Consider the following 19345-nt stretch of genomic DNA (forward strand, 5'->3'; position numbering starts at 1 on the left):
GTGTAAATGGCTCTCTGGAAAGTGTAAATTGGCTCTCTGGGGGAGTGTAAATATCTCTCTGGGGAGTGTAAATTGCTCTCTCGGGAGTGTAAATGGCTCTTTTGAGAAGTGTAAATTGCTCTCTGGGGAGTGTAAATATCTCTCTGGGAAGTGTAAATTGCTCTCTGGGGAAGTGTAAATGCTTTAAATGAGAGCACCTGGAGGGGTAAAATAAGATCACTTTCTGGGTTAACGTAAATGCCTTGGTAAGTGAAGACGGCTGCAGGAGTCAGAGGCTTGCCCTTTCAACCCACTGACGTCCTTTTTACCTCATCCCTGTTACCCCCAGACGATTTTACTCATCTTTGAAGAAACCTGAAGTGGTGGAAGGGTTAAGAAAAGCAGTGTCTAACCCCTCCATTTCGAGAAACCCTCCCAAGACGAAGAAAATCGTCTGTAAAATACCAAGGATGAGCTAAGAAATGACGTCACTGGATCTGAGGGTTGGGGGTTCCTTTTGGTGCTACTGGAGGAAAGTGTGGAGGAGGAAGAGGAGCGCCAGGAGGGAGAGGATGTTTCTGAGGGAGGAGGAGGTGTAGGTGCCCTGGCCGCCGTGTTGCATCGCTGCCGGGTGCTCGCCTGTGTGGGAGGGAGACATGTATTATTATTATGTTGTTGTTGTTGTTGTTTTGTTGCTGTTGTCATCATCGTTAGTACTTTCATCATCATCATCATCATCATCATCATCGTCATCCTAAGTTAATGGCTTCTTTCACTTTTATATTGTTATATTATTGTAAATCTGTTCTGCGTCAGCCCGCCATACCTACATGCGGATCAGATTTACACACACACACACACACACACACACACACACACACCATAAATCATCCAACACAAACATTTTTACCTCCAGCGATTGCACTTAAAGATTTATCCCACACTTACCTCAATGGAAAATCACAGCATCCCGTCCACGTAGGTATTTCAGAGCAACGGAATGAAAACTGATTGCAACGATTTGATACCTGTTGCCTATAAATCACGTAATTGCACAAACCACCCATCTTCATAAACGATCCCTTTGTATAAACCACATAACTGTATAACTCCCCTAACTCTGTAACTCACCTAACTATATATTTACACCTAACTTCACATACCACCTAACTTCTCTAACCTTCTAACTCCCTAAACCATCTAACTGCATAACTAATTGCACTCATCATTGCACTTGCTTGATACTAGTTGCATAAAGACAACCTCAGTTTCACCAGTTTCATGTTGATATTTTGTCCTTTCTTGTTATTGAAGGATCCTGCGTTAGTATGGAGCTCAAAGAATGAAAATTGCCCACATGACCATTGTGGATGCTTTTAGAACGCAGTTGGGTTAAAGAAGGTAAAACTGGTGGTTGAACTCATTGTAAGTAGATTCACAGTAACTACAAGGGTAAGTGTGGTTCTGACTTCTTGCTCTCTCCAGCATCTCATCCTCACCGATTTTGTTTTTACTTAGTACATGTTAATACTACACTGTATGAACGCAGCTCGCCTTAAGATTATGCAAGGCAGTATCAACGTCTTATATACGGAAGTCATATGGTGAGGTGGTGGTGGTGGGAAGCCTCTTAAATCCATTAAATTAATGCACCAGTGACTCGCCGTTAAGCACATGCACGGTGACGTTGGCTGGGAAAGTGCAGAAAGGACAGCAGTTATAGCGGCTGGAGCCTCAATGTTTTCTAGATTAACTGATTGGAGTAGGTACGAAATGGTCCAAGCAGCGTCTCCCAAACCACGCAAGTATAGGGCCATTCACTCACCATTCAGCACATGCACGGTGACATTGGCGGGGGCGGTGTTGGAGGGGTTGCAGTCGTAGCGGCCTGAGTCAGAGGGCCGGGCCTTCTGGATCAGGAGGGAGCTGGTGGTGAGGTCCCCCTTCTCGATGATCACTGTCACCCCGCCACGTGATGAGTCGTAGCTGATGATCTGCCGAGGGATTGGGAAGCAGAGCGATTGGAAGGGAGGGAGAGAATAGGGGAGGAGAGAACGAGAGGGGAGAGGAGAGAAAAGAGGAGATTGCGAGGAGGGAGGGTAGAGAGAAGAGATAGTAAGTGGGAAGAAATGGGCGAAGAGGGAGACGAGAGAGAGAGAGAGAGAGAGAGAGAGAGAGAGAGAGAGAGAGAAAATAGGGAGTTAGGAGGGGAGCAAGCGAGAGAAAAGATGAGTCAGGAGGGTAGGAGTGGTTAAAGACGAAGAGAAGAGAAATTAGGCGGGAAGGAGAGAAAAGAGGAGTTAAGAGGTAAGGAGATGGGAGAAAATATGTTAAGATGGGAGGAAGGTGATGGAGGATGAAAAGGTGTCAGGAGGAGAGGAGAGGACGAAGAGGGAGAGGAGAGAAAAGAGGAGTTAGGAAGGGAGGAGAGGATGGGGGATGAGAAAAGAGAAGTTAGGAAGAGAGGCGAGGACGAGGGGGGAGGACGAGAGCAGTGAGGAAGGGTAATGCCAAAGAGTAAGGTTGAAAGAGGAAGAGGAAGAGGAAGAAGAAGGGAGTAATCGAAGAGAGGGGACGTAAAGAGGGGGGAGGGTAACGAGAAGAGGATGGGGAGAGTATGTTTGAGGAGAAAGCAAGAGAAGTAGAGCAAGGGGAGAAAGGAGGAGTGCAAGAGAGACAGGGATAAATCATTAATACGTGAATTGCCATTAATACGTGAATTGCCAAGAATAATGAAAAAGTCTTCTTCATTCCTTTGTTACCCTCTGTCTATAATCTGGTATTTCAGACCAAGAGTGCCCAGACATGTCAAAATCAGCAGAATTTAATATTGGCACCTCTGCTGAATTCGATTTGACGGGAACGAATTGCAGGCTGCATGTATTGGCTTCCACCTTTTTCCACAAATATAATTTACGTATGTGACATCGGGTGTCGGTGATGCTAGACCCAGTGGAATTTCAGAGCCCGGCAAAATTTGATGTGAGATGCGCTGATGATTTATGAGCGTGGGTGTGATGAAGATACGTGGTGGTGTGGGTTGGTGGTGATGACGCGTGTCGCCCAGCGTCCCGTGAGATAAAAAATATTGACGCCTCCCCTCTCAGGCTAGACTTTTATGTTATGCAGATATTTTGTCATAGCAAGTTACGTTACTGACAAAATAATATTTAATTATATTTATTCTTTTATCGATACCGTAAGGATTCCCCCGCCTTGATTTACCAAAGTTTCGACTGTATATTTTCTAAAACAATTCAGTGAATAATAATCAGGAGTATAAGGTATAATGTAAATATATTGCGTTGTGGATTGTATATCTAATTTACTCAGAACGCACTGCATTATTGCCATTTGGGACAACATACAGTTAAGGTTCATGATTGCTGGAGAAAGAAAAACTGTTACTTTACAATGATGGCCATGTACAGTTCAGCATGCTAGTTTTCAGCACCACAATATAACTGATAATGGTTTAGAAACTGCTCATGGTATAGTTCCCCCCAAAAAGTTTAAAAAAGTCCCCAGACAAGACAATACTAAGTTGTTTTGGTTCCAGAATAAAAACCCCGACAAATTTTTGTTACGAGAGGGAACTGATGTTAAGTTTGCCTGTGAATTTTTATATATATCCACATAATTTAAGTGATAATACTGTAATGACTGCCCAGAAAGTTCAGTAAATTCGTAGGTGGAGACGGTACCTTGTTGTTGTGGTTCCAGAAGATGAACTCCGGCGGCTCAGGACTGTACTCCACCACACAGGTTAGGTTGATGGTGGAGCCCTTGTTGATGTGCATGTCCGGACCGCCCAGAATGTACGTGTGTGGCTCTGAAACATACAATACATACACAACTCTACGTATCTTATAACCACTCATGAGCCAAACCTTCTGCTCACTCTACCCTTAACCCAATGCTGGAGGAAGTATGTAGTCAGGACCTCCCACTCAATGGAAACCTCAAAATCTGTGTTATAGTGCTAGGTCGAAGTTTTATTAGACTACAAAAGTGATAGTTTATAATGACACTGATACTTTATTCACACTGTCCATAATTCTACTCTTCCCGCCGCCTCTCTTCCCTAAAAGTAATTTTCTCCTCTTTATTATCCATGATTCCTCTTCCTTCTCCTCTTTACTCTTTCATACTTTTTGTTTTCCTTTTCTCCCTCTCTAGTCTGTCCAAGGTTAGAATTGCCACCCTAACTCTGGATGATAAAGTTCTCCATTGATTGTATAGTTAGTTAATCCTGGTTTCGACTTCTTCCCCCAGTCAAGATAGGGATGAAAGGTTGCCAGGCAGTGCAAAGGAACTGTTGACTGTAACTGTTCACATATTATTACACACACACACACACACACACACACACACACACACACACACACACACACACACACACACACACACACACACACACACACACACACACACACACACACACACACACACACACACACACACACACACACACACACACACACACACACACACACACACACACACACACACACACACACACACACACACACACACACACACACACACACACACACCACGCCCTTTTACCTACGTGCAAAACATGTCACGCTTAGTTTACCCTCGAGCTGACTATCTGAAATGACTCTCGCTCTTTTACACACTCCAATTATACAGAAATAAAAGAAAAAACTCCACACTAATATACCTCAAGTAATTTATTCAGTGATATATTTCTAACTTTATTAAATATTTAGAAAACGTGTTAAATTACTGGGAATAATTGTTATGTCTGAATTTCTTCCCGTAAGCCGTGTTCCCAGTGGCGTAGGAGGTTTCTTCATATCTCTTCCTTAGCGACTTATTTTGCATATTTCACCGTAATATTAACTAGTTTGTTATGTATATCTTTTAAATATCGGTATAGTTTGGATCAGTAACAAGCAAGATGATACTGAGGTGTCATACGTAGAATAAATCGCTAAGGAAGAGGTGTTAGGATATCTGTAAGAGATACCATCCTTCACAGAGTATTATAACCATTTCTACCACACCTTACATGATAACCTTTGTCTGCACAAAGAGGACATTATCATCATCATCATCATCATTAGCCTAATTCTGTTTTCCCCTAGTACATGTGGAGGGAAATCGTCATCATCATCATCATCATCATCATCACTAGTACAAAGGATACGTATTAGGATGATGATGATGATGATATGGAGTCAAAAGGTTAATCTCCACAAAGCCGTGGAATGATGCTAGCGATGATGATGATGATGGCAATGATGGAGAAGATAACAATGCTGAAACTGGCAGTAACGATAATGACGATGGGGGTGATGACGATGACGTTAGCGAGTCTGATGATGATAGAAACTGCAAAATAGCTGATTCCCAAAAAGCTTCCCTGCCCAGCCAATATCCCTCTGTGGGTGGGCAGGGAGGTGGCACTCGGGGCTGTGAGAGGAGAGGAGTGGCACTTACTGACGACATTGAGGCGGATGAAGTGCGAGATTGGAGGCGTAGTGGAGATCTGACACTCGTACATCCCGGAGTCACGGGTCTGGGGGAGGGAGAGACCATGGTGAGAGACAAAACAGGGAAAGAGACAGATTGGAGAGTGACAAAACAGGGAAAGAGACAAATTGGTGAGAGACAGAACAGGAAAAGAGGCAGATTGGTGAATGACAAAACAGGGAAAGAGACAGACTGGTGAATGACAAAACAGGGAAAGAGACAGATTGGTGAATGACAAAACAGGGAAAGAGACAGATTGGTGAGACACAGAACAGGGAAAAAGACAGATTGGAGAGGCAAAACAGGGAATGAGACAGATTGATGAGAGACAGAACAGGCAAAGAGACAGATTGGTGAGCGACAAAACAGGGAAAGCGACAGATAGGTGAAAGTCAAACAGGGGAGTAAGATCAAGGAGACGGAAATGAACCAGGGAATGAGACTGTGGTGAAAGGTAAAGGAGAGAAAGGATTCATGGATGGATGTGTGAAACGGGAAAGATCATGGTGATATAAAACATGTAAGACTGTCGTAGTGAGAGATATGGAAGAGGAAAAGAGATCACGCTGAGGCGGATGAAAGAGCGTGATTGGAGAAGTAGTGATCTGGCCCTGAAACATTCCAAAGTCACGGGTCTGGAAGAAGAAAATCATGAGATGTGACACAGTGGAAGAGATAAGATGCTTATGTGTGCGTGACTTGATTCGCCTTTTTCAGTTTCAGACTGATTTCAGTTTCTGACCCTGGCAATAGTTTGGAAATCATGCCGGAAAATATGCATATCCTAAGTAACACACACACACACACACACACACACACACACACACACACACACGCACGCACGCACGCACGCACGCACGCACGCACGCACGCACGCACGCACGCACACACGCACGCACACACACACACACACACACACACACACACACACACACACACACACACACACACACACACACACACACACACACACACACACACACACACACACACACACACACACACACACACAAAAAAAACGTTCCTCCCTCCCATCTCTCTCTCCCTGCCCTCCCCTCACCCACGTCTCCCTCTCTTCCTGCCTCCACCCCATCCCCTCCTTTTCCTTCCCACTATACCCCCCACCCCACAACTGTCGCCGAAGGACTTCCACCCCCCAGCCCACCAATCTGGCCTGGGTACGGCTGACAGGAAACACACTCCAATTAGGGCGCAGTTATGAGGGCTGGTGATGTGGCCGAGTGTGCCTCTCCGGGACCACTTCACGCCCCTTCTAACTCTTCTTTGAGCCGTGTTCTCCTTGGCGTAGGGAACTTGAACCTCTTAGCGATTTATTTTACGTATGTTGGGTGTGTATTTTCGTGGGTGTTTTGTCTTTTTTGCCTTTCGTGTGTCCTTTTATCTCCTCCCTACGGTGATACCAGACGATTTTTTTCAGCTGAGGAAGAGTCTCTAGTAACGAAGGAGTTCATTGAGGATATACTTTAACTCCACTAGTTCGGAGGGTCTATCCTAAGCTGCGTAAAATCGTCTGGGCTTAATCAGAAACAGGAGTAGTCACGCGGATCGAAGGGATTAATAGCACCATGGATTAGATGTACAAGAATATCAGTGTCAAAGGGAAGAAATGTTTGCCAATCCCCTAAGAGAGAGAAGACGTTCACTGTAATATGTACGCAACGTCTGACCTTGTACACAGCTTTGCATCTCATCAGTGCAGTCTGTACAACGAGCACTTTCTGCCACTGGAGAATGGTACTATAATTATCCCCTCAAAGGTCAGCGTTCCAGTAGGTGAATAAACTGGTCTTGTAGCTAGATTAAAATACCTGGAATTGTTTTGTCAGATCTTAATACAGTATGGATATGGATTTTTGAAAAGTTGCATAAAATTGATATACCAGTTCATTTCGGAAATTAAGTGTGTTATGCAAGCGGAAGTTGGACGGAACGATGTCAGTTTTCATCAAAGTTTTCATTACAGGAGAGTTAATGAGTATCAAAAGCGGTATTTTGCCTCCTTTTCTCTCTTTCTATTCTTTTCTTTCTTTTCTTTTCGTTTCTTTTCTTTTCTTTCTTTCTTTGTTTTCTTTCTCTTGCTTTCTTTTCTTTCTTTCTCTTCATTCTTTCCTTCTTCTGCTTTTTCCTTCCATAATCATCCATATATAAATCTTAACACATAGGGCGGACCATGAATCACGGCACATACCTGACAAAAATGTGTGAAATCTGTTGCTACTGTCCGGCACTTTTATTTAGCTTAGGAGTCACGTTACGTCCCTTAAAGTGCTAAAGTGTTCACAATAACATTTACAAACGTGGAGTCTTAATTATTTTATCCTTGTTACCGCCAGACGATTTTCTGAAGCACAGGAGTGGCTTCTGTCTTCGGGAGATTAAAACCCGTCTTTAGTGACCCGTACAGAATGTATGAAACAAAACAGGAGAAAGTGAGGATATGCAAATTGATATCTTAAGAAAGGCATGCTACGAAGATTGACATGCTAGTGAAATATGACGTATCGGAAACATTACTCTCGCACCGATGTAATATGAAAGCAGATTTATATAATTATATCGGTACTCAAAGGTATCACACAAAAAATATCAGAATGTAATGAAATACTAATCGCCAGGTAAGAAACGCTACGGTATTCAAAGCCATGGAGAATACGGGTTATCGTAAAGACAACTGTTGTATCGTCACAATATAAAAACGGATTCATACAACGTTTCGAGGGGAGGGAGGGGTAAAGTTTTGAAAGTGAGTTACGCCGCAAATAAAATTTCTCCACTGTGGTTACCCTTCGCCCTCCCCTCCCCGCCACCCCCCGCCAACCACCACCCAACACGGGGATTGGAACTGTGTGTTATTAAATTACTGTAAAAAAATACTATACCCACTCGCCACAACGTTCTCTAAAGTACAAATGTATATGCGGAACGAAAACCTCTTCCCTTCGATGACGTGTTTGCTTATTTTATTCCTGCCATCCCCAGACGATTTTATTCGGATTAGGGGAGATTTTTCGAACTGAAAGGTTTGCGTGTAACCTTCATTAATCCCCTCACGACTGCATGTCCAACCTAAAATGAGTAATATGGCCTGCGAATAAGATGAATAAAAAAGAAAAAGAAAAAAAAGAAAAAACAGGCTTCAAGGGGTTAATGAACCACTCCCAGAAAAAAAAAATACCCGAATGAAATTATAGAAAAACTACTGACTAATTGTGACTGTGAAAAGAAAAGCACGTAAATATTCCCCAGACAACAGCACGCAACTGCCGCTGTACAACGCAGGTCCCTATTTAATTGGAGGTGAAAATAGGGTGGGATAAAGAAGAGCTTGCCCATATATCTCGTGGTTGGCCAGAGAATCGACGGGCTCAGTACGCTTCCCAGTAGACCACCTCCACTTCAGTAACCTTTCCACTTCAGAGTCATTAAATAAGGTTGCCCTGAAATAGCGCCTCTCTAGAAATTCGTCTTGTGTTGCGAGGACGGCTCTGTTTGTTTGTGTGAGCGTGTGTGTAGCGGTGGGAGTAGGAAGTGAATAAATGATGCAGGGTTAATAAAAAAACATTGATAACGTTAAATGAGGCGCCCGTACAACACACCTGAAATCACCTGGTGGAGTGCAACAGGTGCGCTATATGTGGACCACCCTGTGAATTAATTTTCTCTCATTTACGAGCAGAGGTGGTGGTATCTTGCTCCTTATTGACTCTGGCGTAATTAGACATAACACACGCACCTGCAGCTACCTGCTCTAACACACACACACACACACACACACACACACACACACACACACACACACACACACACACACACACACACACACACACACACACACACACACACACACACACACACACACAGCACAATACTCCCTCCCACTCACTCAAAAACACAGACAAGACAGACAGCAGGTGTGGGTGAGGTGATAGCAACAGCCCCAAGTGTAACTAAGCCGACAGCCAGAGCAGGTAGTGTGGCTTGGGAGTCGGCAACAGCAGAGAGGGTGATAGCACTGACAGGAACAGCACCCAAGGCCTTATTCTGTTGACATCCTAAACTTCACAGCATTTCTTCCTTCGTGATTTCTCTTTTCATATAAAATCTTGATAGGTTCTTTTATGCTGTTTACATTTTTATTTGACTCATTGAACCTGTTGATGTAATTTCTAGCTTATTCTCGCTATGTTTGTGCTATTAATTCAACTTCGGGACGTATATAACGTTGAGAAGGTGTTAACGGAGGCTTGAAGAAGAGGGGTTAGTAACTGCCTTTGCTAAGCCCTTCGTTACTAAGACACTCCTTAAGATGAATAAAAGTTTTGGAGACAACAAAGAAAAAAAAAGGAAAAAAAAAAAAAAGAGGCGTCACCCACATGAAGAAGGTTGATTATTTCCTTTTTAAAGCTGAATAAATACCTAGATGACAGCCATATTATATACCGTATAAAAAAAGACGCTGCCGTACACTGAAAGGTTTAGTTTAATTCTGAACTTCTCCTTTCACCCACTACCCACCCAACCAAACCGGGCGATAGAGGGCGACGGGGGATCCAATATATTCACTCGAGCTCAATACCGACACCAACTTGTGGTCGACTCCGGGACTATAACGTGAAAACCACAAGCGGGAAAATGGAGGTGGTCTGGCCGGAGGGCATTTTGTAAAGTGGTGTTCTGAGCGTTAAAGTGCGCTGGGAGGGAGGGAAGAGAAGGCAGAGATGGAGGAGGAAGAGAAGGATTGGTAGGAGAGGGGAGAAGTGGAAGTGGAAATGGAGGCGAAGAGTATCTAGGAGAAGAAGGGAGAGAAGAAGAGGAAGGTTGAAGTAGACGTGGAGAAGGGAGAGAAGAAATGGTAGAACAAGGGAGAAGTTGAAGTGGAAATGGAAGGGATAAGTGTCGAGGAAGGGAGGGAAAGAAGTGGAGGGAAGAGGAAGTAAAGAGGGAAGATTGTTTGGAAAGAGGGAGAAACAGAAACATAAGAGGGGTGTGGTAAGGAATGGAATTATGGGAAAAAAAGGAGAGAGGAAGAAGGAAAAAGGCACTGGTAGGAAAGGAATGGGTAGAAGAGGAGAGAGGAAAGAGTATACTCGTATAAAGAAGGAAAACGAAAAAGGAATTGGCAGGAGAAATGGAGGGGAGGAATGAGGGGAAGAGGAGGTAGAGAGTGAGGAGGAAATAGGGCTTTGTAGGAAAAAGGAAAGGAGAAAAGAAAACGTATAGAAAGATTAGTGAAGAGGTATAAGATAAAATAGGGATTGGTTGGAAATGAGAAAGGAAGACGTGAAAAAGGTAGCTGAAACATGAAAAGGGTGCAGGGTTAAGAGAAAAAGATGAGAGGATGGAGACAAGAAGACCAGACAGGAAAGGCGAGGAGGTGAAGAAGTGTCCAAGTAGAAGAATCAACTCGAATATATATTTTTTCACACAAAGTCGACCTGCCACCCACCTGACAAAGGTAATCTTAAATACCCAGTCGTGTGAATCTTCCTCGTGCTTTTTGCGGGTTTATAATCTTAAGGTAAGAGTAGAAAGATCGCTGACTTCCTGACTATACGTAAGCAAAGAATGAGGGAAAATCTGCAAGGTAAAGTAGTCTCTCTCTCTCTCTCTCTCTCTCTCTCTCTCTCTCTCTCTCTCTCTCTCTCTCACCCCACAACGAATGAATGAAATTTTCTCAGCCCCACAAAAAACAAGGGAAAGTATATCAGCTGTAATACAGTATTTTTTTTCTCCATCGAAGTCAAGAATATACAGAACATGTAGATCCGTCAGCTTAAATACAATCTTTCCCCCAACCCCTCCGCCTCACCACCCACCTGGACGTAGTTAATCTTGAGTATCCAGTCGTCTGAGTCCTCCTCGTGCATGGCCCTGAAGCGCTGGTCGGAGGTGTAGGTGTACCGACCCACCGTCAGTAGGTGGATGTCGCGATGTCTGATCCACGACACCTAGAGAAGAGACATCAACATCATCATCAGCGTAATCGTCATTTTCATCTTGCTTCATCCCACAGACTACCCCATCCATATATCCTTACCTTCCATGCTTCTCTTTCTCACATTCACTCATTATATCACTCCTTATATAGAAGGAAAAAAAATACATTCCACCGTGTGAGTATTCCATCCAGCGTTAAAATACACACCACTGTAGGCATCACACTTACTCCCTTGCAGCGTGTGGTTTGGGGGTTAGCATTCATTACGTATTTGTACAATAATTTACATGATGCACTGTGAACGCCTGGCTTTATGGGTTCACCAGGCGAGAGTTATTATATTTGGCGTTTCGCGTCCACCACATCAGTATATTGAACTAGCTTTGTGACTGACCTGGCTTGTCTCTGGTATACGGCGGGAGCTACGTTTTATATCCCTGTATTAGTATTTATTTGCATCTCCAGGTACTCATACTGGTACAGGTTTACCATTTGTCACTGGTATCTCAGTTCTTAAAAACTTGGTACGTTTTATCGACTAAGGCTGGGTGCGAAGGCGCGAAAATGGTGAATGTTGAGGATAACTTACAAGCGTTATTACAGTTACAATACTCACCGTAGTACAAAAGATACACAAGATGGCGGGCGCTTCGGTTGTACGTACACAGCACCACCAATCGTACACCAGTCTTTCCGTGCCCATATCATACAACTTAAGTATTACTCTGAACACTTGGCTCATCCCTCCCCAGAACCCGATATCGAAATTTTGCATCGTTACGAGATGTTTATGCCCTTGATGTGAACATTTCGGCTGTGTGATATTTATATACAACATAAAGCCTCGTTCATAAGTAAGGTTACATATATACCATGGAGCCACAGTGACTCGGCGAGAACGTGTTCGTCTCGCAATTTGCGTGTGCCCCAGTTTGTCGTTCGAGACCCAAGCCATGAAATACCCTATCGTTTATCGCTGTGCAAATAGTGAAAATATACTGAGAGGCAAGGAGTAATTAATAACGTAGCTTCATTACAAGAACCTGCTTCTCACCGTCTTGTTGTTGACGTTGTGGACTCTGCAGTTGAGTATGGCGGTCTTGTCAGCGAGGGCGGTGACGTCGGTGGAGTGTGTGGGGTCGAGCTGGGGCGGGGGTGGGGGCGGGGTGGTGGCATAATGAACTGCCATGTGGGGGCCCCGTCCCTCCCTGATGTGGCACTCCCCTGAAACATAGAAATATCACGTGGTTTTTATACAGAAATAATGTATAATAAATGGAAGCATGTAGCAAAGCAGTGTGGGGCTATCCGTTTCTGGCGTGGCACAGTTCCGCAGCTTAGAAATACTTAAAGTGCAGGTTTGATGCAGAAGCAGGATCAGCAGGCAATAGTAGATAACAAAACAGTAGCATACAATAAAAACGTGTGCAGCAAACCATCATATAACAAAATAACAGTGATACGCAATGTCGTGGGTCGGTCCGTAGCTGATGTGGAACTCGCTTGGAAGATGGAGAAACATCAAGTATTGGTTTTGATACAGAAAGCAGTGTACTGTATAACAAAAGGTAATCAATAGCGAAGAAGAAATATCAGTGTTTTCTTGTCAGTCACATTTATTAGGTTGTGCATTCAGTATGAAGACATATTTTATATTCTACCTGGGTTAGGGGAAATCGGCATATGTTGAGGTTATAATTAAACACCATATACTCCTTCATTACGATGCCTAAATTATTTTTCACTCTTGCCACCTACAGACAGCTTTGATGAGCTTAAGGAAGATAACTTGTACTGAATGCAGATAGGTCTAATAGAGACGCGTAATAGACGTGATATGCGTTTAAGTGTTCAACAGTCCATAAAATCTGTGACAATCGACCAGTCACCGGTATAAACGGAATGCTTATCATGTGTAAATATCGCCCTTTGAACTCTACACCCTTTGAACTCTACACCATCACCACACTGATTCAGAACTGGGAGAGATTGCTGTACGGTGGGTGATCACGCACTGAATCTCGTTGGGTGTTAATAGGAGTATCAAGAGCAGCTGCAGACTCACAACACTGCACTTAAATTCTGTAATAACCATTTAAATCCTATTGCGTATTTCTTATTTTGACCTTGTTCTTGGTTTGTTCAGGCAACTAATTTAGCCAAGGAGATAGTTTTCGAAATCGGGTGGTTAGCTACGCCCTTTCAATCTTAGAGGTCCTTTTAAAATTGAATATAATCGTTTGGTTGTGGCAAGAACTAAATACACAATATAAAGGTTAATCATGTAGCCTAGATAAGGAGGCAATACCTGCATAAGAACCACAGGCAAAATGCGGTCAGCAGCCGTATTAACATAAGACTTAGGGATTATATTGGCTTATTTTTCCTACAGTATACATAATTCTGAGTCCTAAAATTTTACCCTGAATATTTACATTTCTACTTGATCATCAAAAGTAGCATCTTTCACGAAACTGTGTCAGTCCTCAATAAATCCTTTCGTAAGTTTTATCCAAGGAAGTTCGGAGTTATGTCGCAGCTTACCATTGTCTCTAGAGAAGCTGGGCTGTTGGCGAGGCACGGCAGCGGATGTAATATATAAAAAGGACCATAGAAAATAAAAAAGTGTCATAATCTACAGAAAAGTCCTCAGAAAAGCGTCGTAATTTACAGAAAAAGTTCTTGGAAAAGTGTCAAGCGAAACGGACAGGAGTTGGGCGAATTCTGTGAAGTGAATGCAGTCGTGTGAGGCAGCATCGCGGGGGATTACTCGCTTCGATGGTCACGGAAATTATCTCAGACTTTCTTAGACTTGGTGACGGCTGTGGCGGAGGTGTCATCTGGCCAGTAGCTGATTCTGATAAGTCTGGGGTATTTCTTAACAAGGCTGAGGCATATCTTAATAAGTCTACGTAGTCAGGTATTTCTAGGTCTGAGTTTTTTCTTGAGTCCGAAGTATGTCTTAAAAGTATCTGGTAACTCTAAAGTCTGAGGCGTTTCTTAAGTATGTGGTATTTCTTAAGTATGAGGTGTTTCTTAAGTCAGAGGTATTTCTTAAGATTTAATTCTCGATGGCTACAGATTCAGAGCTTAATTATTTCGTGCTGCCATGATGTTAACTCGCTGGCAAAAGAACATCAGTGAACAGTAAGCAAAATAAATCGCTAAGGGAGATTGGCTACGAAAATGTTTATACTAACAAGAATAACACCGACTCTTCAAATCCTTACCTGGCTCCCTCATAATCATTTTTCGTTCTCTAAAGGAAAACGTAAGAGAGAGAAGGTAATACATCTCATTTTTTTTTTCTTTCTTTTTTCATTTTTGTTCTGGGTTTGTTGACATGCACCTCATGATGTTAGATTTTTTTTTCCCTGCCAAAGCGTCGCACAGTTCGTTGTTTGAGCTGGTGTGTGTGTGTGTGTGTGTGTGTGTGTGTGTGTGTGTGTGTGTGTGTGTGTGTGTGTGTGTGTGTGTGTGAGAGAGAGAGAGAGAGAGAGAGAGAGAGAGAGAGAGAGAGACAGACAGACAGAGAGAGAGAGAGACAGACAGACAGACAGACAGACAGCACAGACAAAGACACACAGACAGACACACAAACAGACAGAGACAAAGACTGACAGACATACGACATAGAGTCAGACAGACAACACACACACACACACACACACACACACACACACACACACACACACACACACACACACACACACACACAATGACAGACAAACAGACAGCTATCCTCCGGCAGCCCGACTTGATTAATTTACGTCCGGCTGGTGTCTGTTAATTAAAACCTGTTAATTACTTCCACAAATTACTCTCAGGTAAATAAAATAACCACATTACTGATAAATGAAAATCCTTAGTGGAGATATGGAAGGCTGGAATGGGTGGCAGTTCTAGGCTGTGTTATTTAAATGAAGACTAAGACACATGGATAGATAGATAGATAAATAGATATAGATAGATAAATACATAGAGACGATGGATAGATAGATAGATAAGTAGATATAGATCGATAAATACATAGAGACGATGGATAGATAGATACACAGATCGGCATAGATAAAAGTATATAGTTAGATAGATAGGTAGGTAAGTAGGTAGGCAGGTCGGTAGGTAGGTAGGTCGGTAGGTAGGTGGATAGAGAGATAATTGAACAGAAAGAGACGGCCACAAACTCCAACATATAGATAGATAGACAGTCAGACAGATAGAGATAGATAGATAAAGGGCAAGGTAGAAGAATTATACTCACTATAAATATAACTAGTTCATGTTAGAGTTGTAATGAGTTGAAATGAGGCGAGTAATGTGAAGCCAGTGGCCCTGATGGCGTCAAAAGCGGTATTTATTGGTTATATTTATCATTATTTGATTTATCTATTTATCTGTGTTTTAGTGTGTTGTGGGGACGGCTCAGTGTTTTCAGTGTCTTGCATCATTGTCAATTTCTCTCCTCACCCTGCCACACCCACGCCCACGCCAGCAGACTGAGCCGTTGTATTTGTGCAGTGTTATATTTGGACCACCCCGTATAATTATGGTCATAGGAAGCCACGAGTTGCCGCGCCACGATCCGTATCCAAGAAGCGGCTATATATTTGATTTATTTATTTATGTATCTCTGAAGCTCTGCCCAAAAAGTAGGGAATCTCCGTAGACTTAAATGATCTGGATTACGATAGCATAGTCCCGTTTCTTAAATTCCTACTAACTCCCCCCACACCCTCTCTCTCTCTCTCTCTCTCTCTCTCTCTCTCTCTCTCTCTCTCACTACCTTCTTCCTCGTCCATCCAGCCAGTCTCAAGCAAGATTACTCCCGAACAAATTTACCTCCCGACCTGAAGCCTCCCTCCCAAAATTGCGAACGAGTCATTAAGCTTCGCGAACTTTGCGAACCAGGGGCAGCATTTAATTACATCTCTATTGACACTTTCACTTTTCCATTTGGAGGCACTCTGAGCGGCGGGATGGGTAGCGGGGATGGCAGAGGCTGGCAGGCGGTGTACGAGATAACAGGGAGAGTTGATGTGCTTCGTAACAGATAGATAGATAGATGGATAGATAGATACAGCGGTGTCTATATACAGTACTCCGTATTTAGTGTGTATTTTATGTATACCGGTATATGCATAGTGTGAGAGAGAGATGGATAAATAAGTAGAGAGAGAGAGAGAGAGAGAGAGAGAGAAATTCCACACCCTTTCAGACCTTATTTTACAATCCCTTAGTTCAGACGATCCACAACCTGCAGGACATCACTTCCCGACCCTTCACAACCCGAAGTGAAGTGTGGAAGTGCTAGTGGATGCGTGTTGTGTTGAAGGGACCGTGTAAGTGAGAGACGCACTACACGCCATGGAAGGGAGCTCAAAAGAAGTACTGTAATTCTTTCACCTTAACTTGGCCAAGGTTTTTCGTTCTTTTGCAGCTTACCTAGCGTACCCCGTTAGGAGAGAAAGACAGTGCAAACCATTTACATTCTTTTCCATAGTAGGACATGTAAAATAGTATGAATCTGTTTTTTCAGCTCAGTATTCAAGATGTAGAGATGGCACTGTTAAACCAATTCTGACGTAAAGAAAATATTACGATAGAGCCAAACCACTCTTGAACGGACTAACGTTTCTTAATTAACTCCTTTAACCCGACCTTGTATTTTTGTAGTCTGTTCTTGTTACTTAAAAACGCCATTTTTTTTATCTTGGGAAAGATTTGTCAAACTGAAGAGTTGGTGAAGGCTGCATCCAAAGTTTCCTGTCCAAAATTTTTCTTAAGTAGAATATTATTGTCTGAAGATAGCAAAAAAAAATAAATAAATAAATAAATATGTAGATAGATAGTTGCCTGAAAGTAGCATGAACAATAAAAAAAATTTATAAACATATACATAGATAGATAAATAAATAAATAAATAAAATAGAGAGAGATAAAGACAACACCGTGATTCAATCATTGTTGTATTTAGAACCAATTTATATTTTTTTCCAGAGAAGAGCAGCAAATTTCCCATAGGCTCTACATTAAAAAAAAAAAAATGCCCCCTCTCATTACGATAATTAAAACCACCATTCATTAGCAGTCACAGGCAGCGGTATTCCCGTCGCCATTTGCACGTAGCTATAATATTGGCAACGAGTTAATTATATTCCTCCTTTAATAACCTGCTAATGAAGTCACGAATATATATGATGAAAATAAATTCACTTGTCACCTGGAATACGTTAATTAATACGATTTTTTTTCAGATACACAGTGAGTTAAGGTTAATTGAAGGTCAGGGTCTGCTTTTGAATAATTGCTGTATTTTGAATCTATTTCAATAATCACATATTTTTCTGTAACGTCATGATGAATTTTTGCTTATTCAAAATTTCTAGACACAGGAACACATGGGGAAATTTTTCGTTTGAGATAAATTTAAACGCAGTGGTCTTGCTAAAGCATTGTTCATCTTAAATCCATGCACGTGATAAGAGTTGCACCTCATTTTAACTAAGTAGTCAATGAAACTGTCTTTATCCTAATAGCATTATGAAGCACGATTTTGTGTGGATCTCCTTTTCTTGTGAGGTGAACCCCGATTTGGAAAGCTTGAATGATGAGTGTGTTGGAGGTTAGGCCCATTTATTTGACATTGTAATACTTACACATATTTCCTGTATTCCTCTTTATGTTTCAGGATACCGCCTACCCCGTGTATTAGAGGGATAGAGGGTGATGATGATGATGATTATGATGATAGTGGTGGTGGTGGTGATGAGGATGATTGTGATGATGGTGGTGGTGGTGATGATGATTATGATGATGGTGGTGGTGGTAATGATGAGGATGAGGATGAAAAGGAGAAGGAGGAATAAGATAATGACGATGGTGCATGATATTACTGGAAATCTGAATGAAAAGGTAGACTTAAATTTATCATATCCGGTCGTCTAGAGAGAAGTAAATATCTGATATGGAAATAATTGAAAGGGGAGGTAAGCCAGCTCTCTCCTCTCACTGCTCACAGCTGGGTTCTCACTAAAGCTCCATAAGTCAGTGGAATCTAATGTTCTTACTCACGAAACACGCTTCTCTCAGGCTCACATTCTCGTCGGTTAAGGAAGCTCTCTAACACCTCTCCCTAAGCGACTTATTTTGCTTATTACACCTTGCCGTCCTCTTCTGTGTCACTTAAATCATTCGAACACCACCATACTCTACAAGAATAACATACAAAGTGATATTAACCAGCCATACCAAAAATAAATCGGTAAGGAAGAGGTGTTAGGGAGCTTCCTTGTCCTTCCAGAATGCGGAACATTATACTAGTCCGCCATTCCTTATCCTGAACTTCACACATTTTTTTTCCAGATTATTGGGTAGTTTTATTTTTTATTTTATATTTATCTTACTCAGTTGATTCATTGTGACTAGTAAGGCGGGTGCTATGTAAAGCTTGGAAACGTATTATGCGAACTGAGAGCGCGATGTTTAGACAGGCTTCCAGTTTTTACACCCGCGCGTTTGGGTACCGTTTTGTTCGTCGTGTGTGTGCCTGTGTGTGAGGAAATTACGTCACCAGAATGAAGGTGATAAAAAAAAAGGTAGCTACGGTGTGCCAGAAAATTTTACACAGCATTATAAAAATAAGTGTAGTCAGGTCTGGCAAAAATTACATTCATCACAGTATATTTATTCATTATATTTCTTTCTTTATTTATTTTATTTGTTTCCCCAGTACTGTGAAGAGAGGGCGCTGTTGTGTTTCAGCCTCGACCCCTAAAACAACTTCCTGCCTTCAGCCAAACAAAATACAAGGCCGTGGATTCAGTAAATACACAGTGTTTGGTTTAGGTAAATGCATCCGATGAAGGTACTAAACTTTCTCCTCTCCTCCCCTTCCATTCCATTACT

At 42.4% G+C, this 19345-nt stretch overlaps 1 protein-coding gene across 1 annotated transcript in view; it reads right to left on the reverse strand.

Annotated features, from left to right (window-relative positions):
- Window positions 1-498: 498 nt before the first annotated feature.
- Window positions 499-19345, reverse strand: part of LOC145413741 (limbic system-associated membrane protein-like) — a 32372-nt gene continuing 13525 nt past the window's right edge. Inside the window, exons 2-7 of the mRNA XM_080283399.1 lie at window positions 12495-12664; window positions 11319-11450; window positions 5449-5527; window positions 3684-3811; window positions 1805-1973; window positions 499-618 (exon numbers count right to left, since the gene is read on the reverse strand). Coding sequence (XP_080139525.1) covers window positions 503-618; window positions 1805-1973; window positions 3684-3811; window positions 5449-5527; window positions 11319-11450; window positions 12495-12664 — 794 coding nt within the window. The 3' untranslated portion in view covers window positions 499-502. The remainder of the gene's footprint in view (window positions 619-1804; window positions 1974-3683; window positions 3812-5448; window positions 5528-11318; window positions 11451-12494; window positions 12665-19345) is intronic.

Source organism: Coenobita brevimanus, chromosome 97 (genome assembly GCF_032717465.1).
Source record: "Coenobita brevimanus isolate Jiangsu-jjx chromosome 97, ASM3271746v2, whole genome shotgun sequence".
Lineage (NCBI taxonomy): Eukaryota > Metazoa > Arthropoda > Malacostraca > Decapoda > Coenobitidae > Coenobita > Coenobita brevimanus.